This window comes from Mastigoproctus giganteus, chromosome 10, assembly GCF_048544385.1.
Source record: "Mastigoproctus giganteus isolate SK-2022 chromosome 10, ASM4854438v1, whole genome shotgun sequence".
Classification (NCBI taxonomy): Eukaryota; Metazoa; Arthropoda; class Arachnida; order Uropygi; family Thelyphonidae; genus Mastigoproctus; species Mastigoproctus giganteus.
Genome location: NC_143584.1, coordinates 164550110 through 164566177, shown reverse-complemented (window position 1 = coordinate 164566177; position 16068 = coordinate 164550110). Strand labels below are relative to the sequence as shown.

Here is a 16068-nt window from a genome sequence, read left to right as displayed (position 1 = left end):
ATTCAAATTCAAGCCTTTTCTACACAGTGTAGAAGAGCATTGTTACAGTCACTGCAAGGATTAAGAAATGATGGCTTATGTTTTCCAAATATAATTTTTATATTTGGAAAACAAGCTATAATGATACTTTGAAATGATGCCTTCAATAACCTCTTAAATATAAATAATAAAATAAATATTTACTTTAGTCAAGTGTCCTAAACCTTCTAACCAAGAAAAATTCATATTTGGATCAGTTGGAAATAATGCAATTGGATTACGATCACCATGCCGATAAACCTAAAAAATGAAAAGAATAATTCATTCATAAGCAAAATTTAAAAAATATATAAATTCTTAATAAAAAATATAATTAAATGAAAAACATTTTCAATATTATTTGCATGGTTAAATGGCACAGAATAATGCAACTAGTTTAAAATAATTACAAAATTTAAAATAATTTCAAAATTCCAAAATTATTTATATTTACTAGAAAAAAAAATAAATAAATAAAACTGGATATTCTTCAGAAATTAATTCGTAATTCAATATAAACTAAACTGTTTACTTACCATTCAACAGACGCAAGTACCATATTGCAAAAAAAAAGAGAGAGAGAGAGAGAGAGAGAGAGAGAGAGAGAGACAGAGAGAGAGAGAGAGAGAGAGAGAGAGAGAGAGAGAGAGAGAGAGAGAGAGAGAGAGAGAGAGAGAGAGAGAGAGAGAGAGAGAGAGAACCGAAAAGGGATATAATGTCCTCCGTGATGGTAAAGTGGTTTTACCATTTGGCACTAATTTGGAGAGATCATTCAAGTTCCATAGATAACTTCTTTAGTTATATAAACTCTAAAAGGAAGGGGATGAATCAGATTGATCCACTTGATATCGATAGTTTGAGTGTTGATGATCCTGCTCAGATAGCTGACAATCTGAATGAGTATTTTACATCTACATTAACAGATGAGAAGTTATTAAGGGAGGAAAATGCCAGAAGTTTATAAAACTGTAACAGGGTGCTTAATGATTTTGTAATAACTGAGAGCAAAGTGGAAGTGGAGGAGAAATTGCTGAAGTTAAACGTAAGAAAGAAACCTGGTGTGGATGGGATCTATGCAATTATATTAAAGAAGGTAGCAAAGGTAGTAAGCAAACCCTTAGCCATATTTATGATAGCATCGTTGGGCTCGGGGAAGTCCCCACAGACGGGAGATGTGCATATGTATCCCCAATTCAGTGAATGGAACAAAGGAGGATCGAAGGGTGACACAAGTAATTACAGACCAGTTAGTTTAACTTCTGCTCCAGAGAAAATAATGGAGTTACAGGTTAAAGATGCATTGCAGGATCATCTAGACAAGACTGCAGTAATAATTCAGACACAGCATGGGTTTGTTAAGGGAAAGTCTTGTCTGACAAATTCGATTAGATATTATGATGTGGTTACAAAGGAAGGACGCAAAAATAATACTGATATCATTTACTTGGATTCCAGAAAAGCTTTTGACACTGTTGCACATGGAAGACTACTGTACAAACTGGAGCAGTATGGTATTAACGGTAAGTTGCTACAATGGATAAAAGGGAGGTTGAGTGGGAGAAGACAGAGTGGTAATCAATGGATGCCGCTCTTCGTGGACTAATGTTATTAGTGGAGTCATCCAGGGTTTGGTGTTGGGGCCACTGTTGTTTTGTATATTTATCAATGATATTGATGAAGGTATATCAGTATTAATATCGAAGTTTGCAGATGATACAAAGTTTGGCAGGGTTGTTAATGATAGGAATGGCAGTATGCTACTGCAAAAGGATCTAGAAAAATTGGGCAAATTGACTGAGAAGTGGCAACTGAAGTTTAATATTGACAAATGCAAAGTACTGCATATAGGTAGAAGTAACTCCAGAGTAACATACCAACTGTGTGGTACTACACTTAGGGTGGTAGAAAATGAAAAAGGCCTGGGAGTAATTGTGCAGATATGAAGTTTTCTGAGCAGTGCAGACAGGCAGCCAGAGCAGGTCGTGAGGTATTGTCAATGATATACTGTACAGAAATTTTGCTAGTAGAGAAAAGGAAAAGGAGGTGATTATCCCTTTCTATAAGGCAATGGTCAGGTCACACCTAGAGTACTGCGTACAGGTCTGGAGGCCTTATTTTAGGAAGAATTTAGAGTTGTTTGAGTGAGTACAGAGAAGGGAAACAAAATTAGTGAGGGGAACAAAGGGGTGGTCTTACCAAGAAAGGCTTAATTTCTACAAATTGCAGAACCTGGAGACTAGGCACCTGTGAGGTTATTCGATTGAGCTGTACAAGGCCTTGAATGGGTTGAGCATGCTGAATTCAAGATGCAGGGGATTTCAGAGACTGCTGGAAGTCATTGCAGTACAAGTAAACACATGGGCTGTGTTAAGGTAACTAAGAATAGGAACAGGTGCATGTATACTTGCGTGTACACCAATGCTAGGAGTTTGGTAAAAAAATTTGAGGAATTTGACGCGTTGGTCAAAACATCAAAGGCAGATACAGTTGGGATATCAGAGACGTAGTGTCACAAAGATATAAGGAATGCATGGAATTTGGGGAGTACAATGTATACAGATAGGATAGGAAGGGAAGAGAGGTTATGCTATTAGTTAAGAAACCCATAAAATCCAAGGAAGTACAGCCAGTCAACATGGGTGGACAGTTCAGTTTCGAGTAAGTTTGGTGTGACATAAGCACTGGGAAATCAAAATTGAGAGTAAGGAGTGTGTTATTGGCCTAATGACACTGATGAGTATAATAAACAACTGTACAGGGAAATAGAGTGGGTCAGTAAATCAGAGACCCTTATAATGGGGACTTGAATTTCCCAGATATTGACTGGAATTTGTGGTTGGTCACTCACACACTAGCAAGGCATTTGTGGATTTATTGGATGATTGATTTCTACAGCATCATGTTCACGAGGCAACTAGAGGGAGTAATGCTCTTGATCTGATTATCAGTAGTGATTCTTTAGGCATTAAGAATCTGCAGATAAAGGAACCACTAGGTGGCAGTGATCACAGTGTGCGGAAGTGGGATTTATTCAAAGAGGTAACTATCATCATGGGTAAAGGGAAGGGTTTTGCTTTCGTAAAGTGGCTACGATGGTGTGAGACAGTATTTAAATTCTATAAGGGGGGGACCAACTGATGATGTTACCAACAGCAAATTCAAAATGAAAGCATTCAAAGAATTAATCTTGGAAGCTACTAGGCTTTTCATACCAACTAAGAAATATTGTTCAAGGTTTAGGCCTAAATGGATTTCAATGAACTAATGAAATATGAGGCAGAGAAGAAAAATGCATGGAATACATATAAATTAACAGGTGACACAGAAGCCTAGAATAGATATAAGCTGGTCTGTAACCATGTCACAACAGAGGTTAGGTAAGCAAAGGCAGATTACGAGAAATCTTTGGCAAAGGATGCAAAGAGAAACAGCAAAGAGTTCTTTACTTATGTAAACTCTAGAAGGAAGGGGATGAATCAGATTGGTCCACTTGATATCGATGGTTCAACTATTAATGATCCTGCTCAGGTAGCTAACAAACTAAATGAATATTTTGCATCTACATTCACACATGAGGAGTTATTTAGCGAGGGAAATGCCAGAGGTGTATTAAACTCTGGCAGTAAGCTAGATAATGTTGTAATAACTGAGAGTAAAGTGGAGGAGAAATTGTCGAAGATAAACATAAGAATGGCAACTCGGGTGGATGGAATCTATCCAGTTATATTAAAGGAGGCAGCAAAGGAAGTAAGCAAACCTTTAGCCATAATTATGAGAGCTTCCTTGCACTCAGGCGAGGTACCCTGAGTCCAAGAAAGGTACCCTGGACTGGAAATGTGCAACTGTGACCCCAGTCCACAAAGGAGGATTAAAGGGAGACAAAGGTAATTACAGACCTGTTAGTTTAACTTCTGTTCTAGGTAAAATAATGGGGACACTGGTTAAACAAGCATTGCAGGATCATCTGGACAAGACTTCAGTTATAGCTCAGACACCACAGCATGGGTTTGTTAAGGGAAAGTCTTGTCTATCCTATTGAATGGATACTATGATGTAGTCACGAAAGAACTGGATGCAAAGAATAATTTTGAGATCATATATTTAGGTCTTAGAAAGGCTTTTGATACTGTTGCACATGGAAGACTGTTGCACAAATTGGAGCAGTGTGGCATTGGAGGCAAATTGCTGCTATGGATAAAGGGATGGTTGAGTGGGAGAAGACAGAGAGTGGTAATCAATGGATTCTGCTCTTCATGGACTAATGTTATTAGTGGAGTCCCTCAGGGTTCAGTATTGAGTTCATTTTCGTTTTCTGTATTTATTAATGATATTGATGATGGGATATCAGGCTTAGTGTCCAAGTTTGCAACGATATGAAGGTTGGCAGGGTTGTTAATGACAGTATGCTGCTGCAACAGGATCTAGAAAAGTTGAGCAGATGGGCTGAGAGGTGACAACTGTAGTTTAACACTGACAAATGTAAATTACCGTACATGGGAAGCAGTAACCGCAGAGTAACGTATCAACTGTCTGGTACTACACTGACAGTGGTAGTAAATGAAAATGACGGGTGGGGGGTGCAGGCAGATATGAAGTTTTCTGAGCAGTGCAGACGGTCTACAAGAGTAGCTCATGGTGTCTTTTCAATGACATACGGGAAATTTTCTAGCAGGGATATGGAGATGATTATCCCTTTGTATAAGGCAATGGTCAGGCCACACCTTGAGTACTGTATACAAGTCTGGAGGCCTCATTTTAGGAAGGGTGTAGAGCTGCTGGAGCAAGTGCAGAGAAGGGCAACAAGATTAGTGAATGGAACAAAGGGTTGCTCTTATGAAGAAAGGCTTAAGTTTTGCAAATTACAGTGTCTTTAGACTAGGCACCTCGATTGATTGAGGTGTATACAGGTTATGAGGTGTATCTGATTGAGGTGTATTGATGTGTATGAGGTGTATTGAGGTGTATCTGATTGAGGTGTATAAAGCCTTGAATGGTTTCAGCATACTCAATGCTAATGGGATTCATCCTCCTGCTCAGAATAATTGCCTAGGAGGGCATAAATTCAAATTGAGGAAAGACAGTTGTAGGATAGATGTGTGAAAGTTTGCCTTTAGCCAGTGTGTGGTTGATTGCTGGAACAAACTTCCATCTGCCATTGTAGAAGTTGATAGCTTAAATAGATTCAAGGCAGATATAAACAAACATTTGGAGAAAGTGGATGGGTTAAATTAGAAGATTTCTTTTGTTTTTTTTGGCTGATGCTAAATAAGCTTGCTTTATTACATCATGCGCCTTTACTAATGCTACTTCTGATGGGATTCTTCCTCTTGCTCAGATTACGAACCTGAGGGGGCATAAATTCAAATTGAGGAAAGGCAGTTATAGAATAGATGTGCGGAGATTTGCCTTTAGTCAGTAGGTTTTTGATTCCTGGAACAAACATCCATCTGTCATTGTGGAAGTTGATAGCTTAAATAAATTCAAGGAGGAACTGGACAAACAATTAAAAGAAACGGATGTATGAAATAGTTTTTTCTTTTTTTTTTTTTTTTTTGGTTGATGCTACATAAGCTTGCTTTCTTGCATCATATGCCTCTCTGCTAATGCTAATTGGAGGAATTTCTAAAAGTCTTATCAATCTGGATTGCATCTGACTGTGCAGTTAACTGACGGGAGACAATTTTAACACCCATGTTATAAGCGAAGCATGTTACAATCAATAATAAAATTTATTCAATTTTTTCTAACTTTTAAACACAAATAAACAATGACCAAAATAAACCTATTAAGCAAGTGTTTTCATATAAGCAAATTTCATTTCACAGTTATTCTGGATTTTTCAGCCTGCACAACATGCAAATTGACCCCAAGACACACTTGTTCAGACATAATACAAAATAGAGCAATATGGGTTTAAATTGCTACACTCCAAAACCTAACAACAGATGTAATAACATCAACTAAGAATTATAAAATTCTTATAAAGCAAAGTTTTTCCTAGAAACTATACCTTCCCTTTCTCAGCATGCTTCTGAATGAACTACTGTGCTTCTGACTGTGCATAAATTTAAGTCAGTGTGAGTGCGCGCCTAACCACTAGGCCGCCGTAGCCTAGTGGTTAGGCGCGCGGGTGCATAAGTACACGTGCCTTGAGTGACCGGGGTTCAATCCCATGACTTCTGAATACGGTGCTGTTTCTGTGTATCTTGTAAACTCCTCTGACCGTTTGGTCGTCTCGGAGTATAAACAGAAAATTTATTTATTTATTTTATTTGGACATTCAATAGAGCTCCAAATGGCAAGCTCCAAAACTAATGGTATAAATGTTATTAATACCATTAGTTTTCTAGAAAAAACTTTAAATTTTTTTCTAGAAAACTAATGGTATTAATAACGATAAAATGATACAAGGAAGCCAAACTTATTAGAATCAGACTCATAAGAAAAATAATAAATAAAAACACTCAACATGATTTTATCCAAGTATTTGGATAAAATCCCCTGGCATTGCTGCTGTGAAGGGTCTATTGTATATACCACATTTGTATACAATAAAGATTATATATATTTGTCCAACCCCTCCTTAAATCTTTAATAGCTCCAGTTCTGTAAGATTAGGTGACAACAGTAAATACCTATATGTCAAAAGGAAAACTTTCTTATAACCAGTCCACAACTATCCTTTTTTTTTAATTAACTCCACGCTATCAAGTTTATGCTGCCTGTAAAAGAAAAAAGATATCTGCATTACGTAGTTTACTCAAACCTTTCAAATACTTAAACATCTTGATCGATTCCTAGATGGTGACATCTAGTCTCAAGCCTTCTAAACCAAATCTGGTTTAAAAGACTTTCATTGTCTTCTCACCTCTCTACAGAAATACAGATAATTCTTGTTCGTTTGTTTGCAGATTTCTATGGCTAGCAAACAAGATTCACTTGCTCTTGCACTGCTACATTTGTGAATATTATATATGTCTACAGCAGCTGCAGCATAATACTATGAGTGGCACCAAGTTATGTAGTGCATATGAAGCCTATTTTGACTTTCCTGTAGGTAATTAAAACAAGTTCAAGGTACCTCATTTCTCTCTGGTGGTTGTAGGTCAACGTCAGTTTCATGCTAGTCATAAGAATGTCTTTTGTCATACCTTGAATACAGAGGGAGGAAGGGAGTTTGTTTGTTGTTTGTTATTTGGTTTTTAGGAGCATTAGCAACTAAGGCCATATTGCTCCGGGGTTGTTTGTTATTTGGTTTTTAGGAGCATTAGCAACTAAGGCCATATTGCTCCGGGGGGGATATGCGGTGGTCATTCCCTGACCTTTCCACATCCTCCGTATTTGGTGGTCACAGGCTCGAACCCCGGTCTAATCAAGAAGCGTGTGCTATGCACTGCTGCTCCTGCCCACCTAGCTACGGAGGAGCCGAGGGAGGGAGGGAGGGAGGGAGGGAGGGAGGGAGGGAGGGAGAGAGAGAGAGAGAGAGAGAGAGAGCCACAAACCATCATGACAACTGCTATTTTTGTATGGTGGAAATGTCATGTTTAAAACTGTGGATTAAAAAGCTGTAATCAGTGGCATAACTATGCCAATGCAGTGCATTGGGCCCACGACTGAAAGGGACCCACAGCCCTCCTGCCCGAGGCCCACTGCCCTCTTGCCCGAAACAGAAAAAAATTTAATTGAGTAAAACAAGTTTTTTAGTTATATTTATGATAAAATTTACCGTCTACAAACAATAATTTTTTTTACATGAAGCATGTTTATTGTTAACTAGCTGCACAGCACAAGCAAAACTGCAGTGAATAGAGGTGAAATGGTATTAATCATAGCTGGGAATACCAGGGCTATTTTTAAGGATTTATGACTGCGGGGGGCCAAATTTGAATATGGGCCCACTTATTCGAATTGGATTAAGGGTTGTATTCTGGGGAACTCTAAGTAAGTCGAATTTTACATAAGTCGGAATTTCTCTAAATTGCTTATACAGTATTCGCAACTATACACGCTGAATTTCATTGAAACAAAAAAGAAATGTTTAATGAACATGTAAATAGAATTCTTTATTCAATTTTTTGATTTCACATGCAGGAAAAATTACAAAAGTGTGCTTCGAAATGTACAATAAAAATATTAAGACAAGTGCCAGTACAAGCACCTCAGGAGTGCTCGCTTCTGAATCTGATTTTCCATCCTTATTATTAATAGCTTTCCATCTCCAATATAGCACCTGAATGCTGTTTTGTGACACTGTTGATCCTTTAACATATTCTTTTATATATGCACTGTCCTTTAAAATAGTATACACTGTTGAAGCAAAGAGACCTAATTTCCGTGCAACAGATAACAAACTTTTCCCTGCTTTGTACGTCATCATTTTCACCTTTATTTCTAAATCAATTTTGCTTCATTTCTTAGCATTGCCACCACATGCACTTTCTTTTAGTGTAAAGTGACCAGACGTCCCAGATTATGCGGGACAGTCCCAGATTTCAGTCGTTTGCCCCGCATTGCAAACTGTCCCCTGAAAATGTCCCGGATTGGACATGTAGCCTCCATACTTAATGGCAAACATAATGCAAATCATTTACATTATGTTTGATGAGAACAAATGGTACAACGGAAAGAATTTTTTCAGTAGTAAATAAGTTGTGGACGTCAACAAAAAAAAAACAAAAAAACTGACCATAGAAACGCTGGAAGCAATAGTACAAAATAATGAAGAATTATTAAGAAAAATTCCCTCAGCAGAAAAATATATTTAATTATATTATTTAGTTTCTCTTGTTTTTATTATAAAAGAAGTATGTATTTTTATTATTAGTATTATTTCACAGAAAAAAAACCATTTTTCACCAAACAATAATGAAAGTCAATTAAAAACATGACCCCTCTAATAAGTGTTTTTTGTTCCCTTCTAATGACAACTATTTTTCTCAGTTCATGTCCTTCATGCAACCTTCTGTTCATCATGTAGCGTAACATGAGGGGTACTTTTCCTGACTTAAATATAATATTTCAAAATTTTAATATTTCTTAATATCCTGTACATTATATTTATTATCCTATTTTTATTTGGTCTAAATTCAAATCATCGTTTTATATTCAAAATGAAGACACAGCTTCTCTACAAGAGAAAAATCACAATAAGTCAGCATTTGTCCGATTTTATGAATATTACTGGGTCTCGATCACACAAGTTGTGTGTCCAATATGAGAGGTACCTATACTGAATTTCAGCCTTTCCATGAAAAAAAAAAAAAAAATATATATATATATATACATATATATATATATATAGACTATATTTGTTTTTTGTTAAGAATTGTGATTTTTTTTTTTATAAGTTTAGTCCAAAGAAGTATAGGTATTTAATTTATATTTTGTATATGGTTTTTTTTTTTTTATAAATAAAAAAATAAATTTTAAAAAAATGTGTATATTGTTTCTAGAGGGTTGTAAAATTCTTCCCCCCAGATGTCCCGCATTGGAATACCAAGGATCTGGTCACTTTACTTTAGTCACCTTTGCTTCATCATTGTAATAAGTAAATAGGAATGAAGAGAAGATTCTGAAAATTTAATTGTTTCTTATATTATTGAAGATTTCGATGAAGGGGAAACATATTTCACCATAATACCGTAACGCAAAAACCCACACAATTCCAGTTATGTGAATTATTGTAAATGCAATAAGATCGAGTTTACTAACCATTTATAATAGATTGCACTAACAGAAAAGCCCAATGAACCAGAAAGCGCAAATTGTTTTTATTGTTTTATGGTAGTGACCACGAGAAATGTGCTTTAGAAAAATATCACAAAGGCGTTTTAAAATTGATTCTTATAACCGAACATATGATAATGATGAAAGTGTAGTGCATTTTAATTATTTGAATTGGTTTTTAGAAATTTTATGCTGTAAATTAACTGGCGTCTACTTATTTTACGTTACGATGAGCTTATGACTGTCTCTGACCGGACTAAGTAGCCCTTCCTCTCAGCCAATAGCAGCGTTTGTAAACGTGTCAGCTGCGTATTTTGCTTTTGCATCCTTTAGTTAAGTGATTTTTGTGTTGTGCTTATTTGACATAAATTTACATAAAACTAATACAATTTCCATTATAAAAATGGCCTTTTAGAGAGATAAATAGCTTAGTTATACAGAGAAAATTTTAATTTCTGAGGTCTTGGAACAAATTACCAAAAAAAAAGAAAATTATGTCATTACCTCCATTTATTCCCTCTCCCAACCTTCTCTCGTAGTAAGGTAGGGGATTCATGATTTTCGCTCAATGTGTTATGTTTATATAGACATATCCCTGTATCCCACCAGTGCGATTTTTATTTATATAAACAAAGGTGAAGTTGCTAAGTTTAAGGTGCCAAAAAGGTAAAGCAATTAATATTACTGCTGTTTGTTTCAGTTAGATCCAAATCCAAACCAAAACTAATGTATCTAAAGGTAGCAGTTTCCTTTGTTCTTTACTTTCCCCCAATTGTCTCATAAATGACTCATGATGTTATAACTCACATGGTAGTTTGCATCCATTTTTAAAACAGTAATAGATCAGCAATAGTGGTGGTAAAGTGTAGGTTATTGAGATTAGGAGCAATGTATTCTGCTAGGTAACGGGTGACAACATAACCGGAGTAAGCCGTGCTGAAAGTCTATAAGTATAATTTTAGATTTGTGCTAATATTGTGTTATTTTGTTTTCTATTAGTATTTTGTTATTTAGTTCAGTATAAAAATTTTATAATTATTTTTCAAATTAACCATCGAGAAAAAGCTTTAAAACGGTACTTTTAAATGTAAAATAAAATGTGCTGCTCTTGAAGCTCCAACAAAAGAAGTTAAAAAAATTCCAAAATTGACTTTGTATTTCACTCATCCAGAAACAGAATTAACATCAACAAGTCAATCTGCAACTTTTGACATCAACAAAATGGGAAAAGAGCCATCGATTGAAGTTAAGCAAGAGAATGGCATTCAAAACACACCTGAAGATGAATAATCCTCAAATAGACCATCTCCTTCCGCAGAAGAGAATGAAGTTTTTTAAACGTTGAAAGAAACTGAAAATATCAATATTGAAAATCTTAAAAAAGAGAATTACCCTACTGTCATTACAAACTATCCAGAGAATTTAACAGCAGATATGAAGATATGAAGATATTTATTATAAAATACGGTGCAGCAAGTCAAAACAACCATTTTCGAAAAATAACAAAAATAGATCATTTTCTGTGTGATCGGCTGGATCGAGTGGTTGGAGTAGCTCAACCACTAGTAAATCTGGATTAAAAATGAACAGGCAATGTTCTATGCTGCTTAGCATAGAAGCTCAAGAAGCTAAAAGAATGGATGTTTCTACTCCAAAAAACTGGATTCTGTATATTGCGAGCCAGGCTGGATGTTTTCGGGAAGTAGATTTTTTTTTTTTTTTTTTTTTTTTTTTGGTAGTTGTTGGCGCATCGGCTTCTGTGGCCATAATGCACCTTCTAAGGTTTTTGCAGTACTTTGATCCAAGCCCGAGGCGGGGTTCGAACCTGCGACCTTTGGGTTGCCAGGCAGGCACTTGACCCACCCGGCTAGCCCGGTCGGCTCTGGAACTAGATGTAACTGGACGAAAGGCATCAATGATCGGCAAAATTTGTCTACTAAAATTAAGGATTATGAAAACAGCTGTAAGTACATAGAAGCATACATCATGAAAGAAACATGGAAAAGCAATACAGGACTTGACAGAATTATGGAAGAAAATTTACATGAACAATGTAATTTTTGGAGAAAAGTGAGAATGGTGATTAAAATAATCCTAAAATTGTCGAGAAATTCATTACCTTTGAGGGGTCATCAAGAAAATTTAAGTGATACCTATGTTGGAAATTTTTTGTTGGATATAAAGTTTTAGCAGAATATGACCCAATTATGAGACAGGTTGTGGATTTACCGACCGGAAACGATATTTATTTAAGTCTCAAAATCGAGAATGAAATTATTGAATGCTTGGCCCAACATTTAAGAAAACAATTAACTAAGGATATTAAAGAAGCCCCATATTTTTCAATTATTGCTGATACAATGTAAGATATTGCAAAAATGGATCAACTAAGCTTGGTGTATCATGTCCATATCGTAAAACATCTGTATTATGACAGAACTACCCATATAGATGTCAGAGAAACGTTCCTTGGTTTTCTAACTGTTACTGATGGATCAGCTGCTGGAATAGTATCAATTATTTGGTACTCGATAAATTCAAATGATCTGGATCTTTCAAAAAGTCGTGGGCAAGGGTACGATGGAGCAAACACAATGAGTGGTGCATATTCAGGAGTACAATCACACCTAAAAGAATTACAACTAAATGTGATGTACGTATATTGTGTGGCGCACAATCTCAATCTAGTTATTAATGATGCAGTAAATAGAGTACCTGAAATATCCAACTATTTCAGCATTGTTCAAAGTATATACATGTTTTTTGGCTACAGTATCAACCATTGGGACTTGTTATCTCAAATTACAAGTGCATTCGATATTGTATTAAAGAAATTAAATCCAACTCATTGGTCTAGTCAGCTTGCATCTATAATTGCTAGAAATTTGAGATTTATAGATTTGCTAATGGCATTATATAAAATTATCTTACAATTGCCAAAAAAGCAATGAAAAGTCGGAAGACGTCCGGATTAAAAATAATATTGAAAATTTTGATTTTGTGTTAACCACTGTACTGATAGAAAAAATTTTATAAAGTATTAATTCAACATAAACTATTTTGCAAAGAATGAATATGGATATTGGTCAAGCTGCATTGGTCATAGAAACATCATATAATCAAGTGAAAAAATTAAGAAATGAATTTGAAAATATTGTCAAGGAAGCATCATCTATTGCGCAGAAATGGGGTATACCTTGTCAATTTGCAAATAAACGGAGGCAATTTATTAAGAAACATTTTGATGAACTGACAGGGGACTATTGATTCGAAACTGCAGAACTGCTCTTTAAAGTTAACATTTTTTATCATGTAATTGACTTAGTGACAATGGAACCACACACAAAAGGTTTCAAGGACTAAATACATTTTCTGACTTGTCTGCATTTCTTACTCCAACTCAATTAATCCAAATGAATGACAGTTCCATTATAAAAAATGCAGAGAAGGTACAAAAGAAATTTTCAAGTGACTTTTCAGAATCATTTTCAATGCAATTACTACTTTATATAAAGTCAATAAAAAGTGAAATTGCAAAAATTAAAACCATTCATGAATTTGCAGAACTAGTCATAGTAAAATACTACAATATGAGTGCTAGTTTTTCAGAAGTATGCTCCTTATTGATATTATTTTTGACAATTCTGGTTACTGTATCAACTGCAGAACGCTCTTTCTCAAAATTAAGATTAATTAAGAATTATTTGAGAAACACCATGGGACAACAACATCTATCAGTGCTAGCACTGCTTAGCATAGAAGCTCAAGAAGCTAAAAGAATGGATGTTTCTAAATTAATTAATGGCTTTGCTAATGCTAAATCTAGAAGAAAACCATTCTAAATCAGGTAAATCAATATATTACTTCATTTAATTTTCAGAATTTATTTTTCATATTTATATTTACAGAATTTAATATTATTTTTGTTTTTATATTGTATTGAAAAAGATTTTAAATACACATTTACCGTAGTATTGTTAATTTTTTATTTTTACCAAAACTAAAGTGACCCCATATCCCGGATTATGTGGGACATAATCCCGGATTTAAGTTGTTTGCCCCACATTGCAAACTGTCCCGGAAAATGTCCCAGATTGGACACGTAGCCTCCATCCTTAATTGCAAACATAATGCAAATGATTTGCATTATGTTTGCCAGGAACCAATGAAGGAACCAGGAACGTCTAGCATGATCACGCCAGAACAAAAGTTCTGTTACGTATTTTAGTACAGTTGATTCCGGTTATATGGGACACATCAGGACCAGTGCATTTTGGCCCGATTAAGCGGCTGCCCCAATTATCCGAAGTTTCACGTAAAAAAAGTTAAAAATACAATGGACTCCCCGATTTATAATTGCCTCACTGTACAATTAAATCACGTTACAATGGAGTCACCACAGTAAAGTACCGTTCACTATACAATATGTAGTAAGCGTCGGTCATCGTGATCCCGTTTGTGAATTGAATTTTAATTCTATTAAACAGTGATTCTAATTACAGAAAATAGGAGGAATATTATCCACAGGCCATAAAAGTAAAGATATATTAAGCACAAATTTACCCTTTATTACCATACCTTACCAATTAAAAAATTAAATGATATGAGAAAATCGGAAGAATATACGTGATAATCAGAATAATTAATATGTACTGTAATATGTACATACTAACTAGTTGACATTTGTGCGTGGGAGTTAAAATTTAAAACAGCAAAATGATAAGCAATCAATAACAAAGAACACGGCACACTAAAATTGCAAGTAACACGATACACGCAAGTGAGAACGGAGTAACAAGTTACGAAGCTTTAAAAATAGGAATGAAGAGAAGATTCTGAAAATTAAATTTTTTATATGATTGAAGATTCCATGGAAGTGTAAACACATTTCACCATAATAACCCACAGAATTCCAGCTGTCGGTATTATCGCAAAATCAATAAGATCGAGTTTACTATCCGTTTATGATAGATAGCACTAACAGAAAAGCCCAATAAACAGGTGACTGCTAATTGTTTTATTGTTTTATGGTTGCGACCTCCAGAAATCCGACTGTACGACGTGGTATGGTTGGAGACAATCGTAGGGTAATCTCCAGTGCTGCGGTCTTCTGCCGCGATTAAACGGCATGTTGTCCCAATTAAGCGAAGTAAACCCTGGCTATTTTCTCGATTGGCTTCTGTTTTTTAAGATTTGCCACAAATAAACGGCTGCCCCAGTGGCCCAAATAACTGGAATCCACTGTATTTGTTACGTATTACCACGTAACCCGCATCTCTCTTCTCCCATTGGCTGAATAAATATCACTAGGAGGAAAGTTATATTAATGTATAAAAAGAAATTTTTGCATTAAATTTGTATGTTTATGTCACATCTTCTCATGTTATTAATAAACTAAACATAAAAATTGTGAATTATCACAACAGCAGACTCCTGATTATCTAAGGTAGATGGAAAGTAAATTTGTCTAGACTCCTGATTATCTAAAGGTGGATGGAAAATAAATGTCTAGATAATCCACAAAATGAAAGAAACCCACGTTGTGTGGTACAAACATATTTATGTAAATAAATTTAAATTTATAAATATAAATACAGTATGTACATAAAATTATACTTAATAGATTACAGGAGCAAAGGAGCAATATGATCTACGTTATATATCATAGAACATATTGAAAGAAAAGGAAGAATTACCTCTATGGTGTCTTGTAGGTGTCTATGGTGTCTTCAGTGCTGATACACTCTGTTGTTGAATCAACTATACAAACAGTTTACATATATTCCAAACCCTCATACACAAAATCAATGATCGAAATGCATCACGGAATAGGAGGCCCACGGACCCCAAGCCCGACCCCAAAATACATCTTTGCGTGAGAGAATACAATATGTCCTTATTTTTAAAAACAATTTAAATACTTTGAAACCAAATAAATGAATCCATACTTTTAACACTTTGAAAACAAATATTGAAACAAAAAACATTAAGAATCCTCGAAACATTAAATTTGGGGTCAGCGGGCCTCCGATTCCATGGTGCATTGGATCATTGATTTTATCTACGAGGGTGTGGAATACATGTAAACGATTTGTATATCAGCATTGAAGTGTTCTACAAGACATCATAGAGGTAATTCCTCCTTTTCTTAACTAATTAATAAAATTACTAGGAGGCTCCACCCCTCTGCTCACTTTGCTCGCCAACCCCTACGCACGCTTTTCTATGTAGAAGAAGAAGAAGAACTCTTTATTGCATACAGAACGCACATGCCATACACAATACCCTTCACGGCTACAAGCCAGGGGTTAATATGTAATATGT

General features: G+C 35.3%; 1 protein-coding gene across 1 annotated transcript in view; it reads right to left on the bottom strand.

Moving 5' to 3' along the window:
• The window catches only part of LOC150079447 (prostatic acid phosphatase-like), a 193373-nt gene that overhangs the window by 171536 nt on the left and 5769 nt on the right, over positions 1-16068 (bottom strand). Inside the window, exon 2 of the mRNA XM_090383075.1 lies at positions 184-279. Coding sequence (XP_090239201.1) covers positions 184-279 — 96 coding nt within the window. The remainder of the gene's footprint in view (positions 1-183; positions 280-16068) is intronic.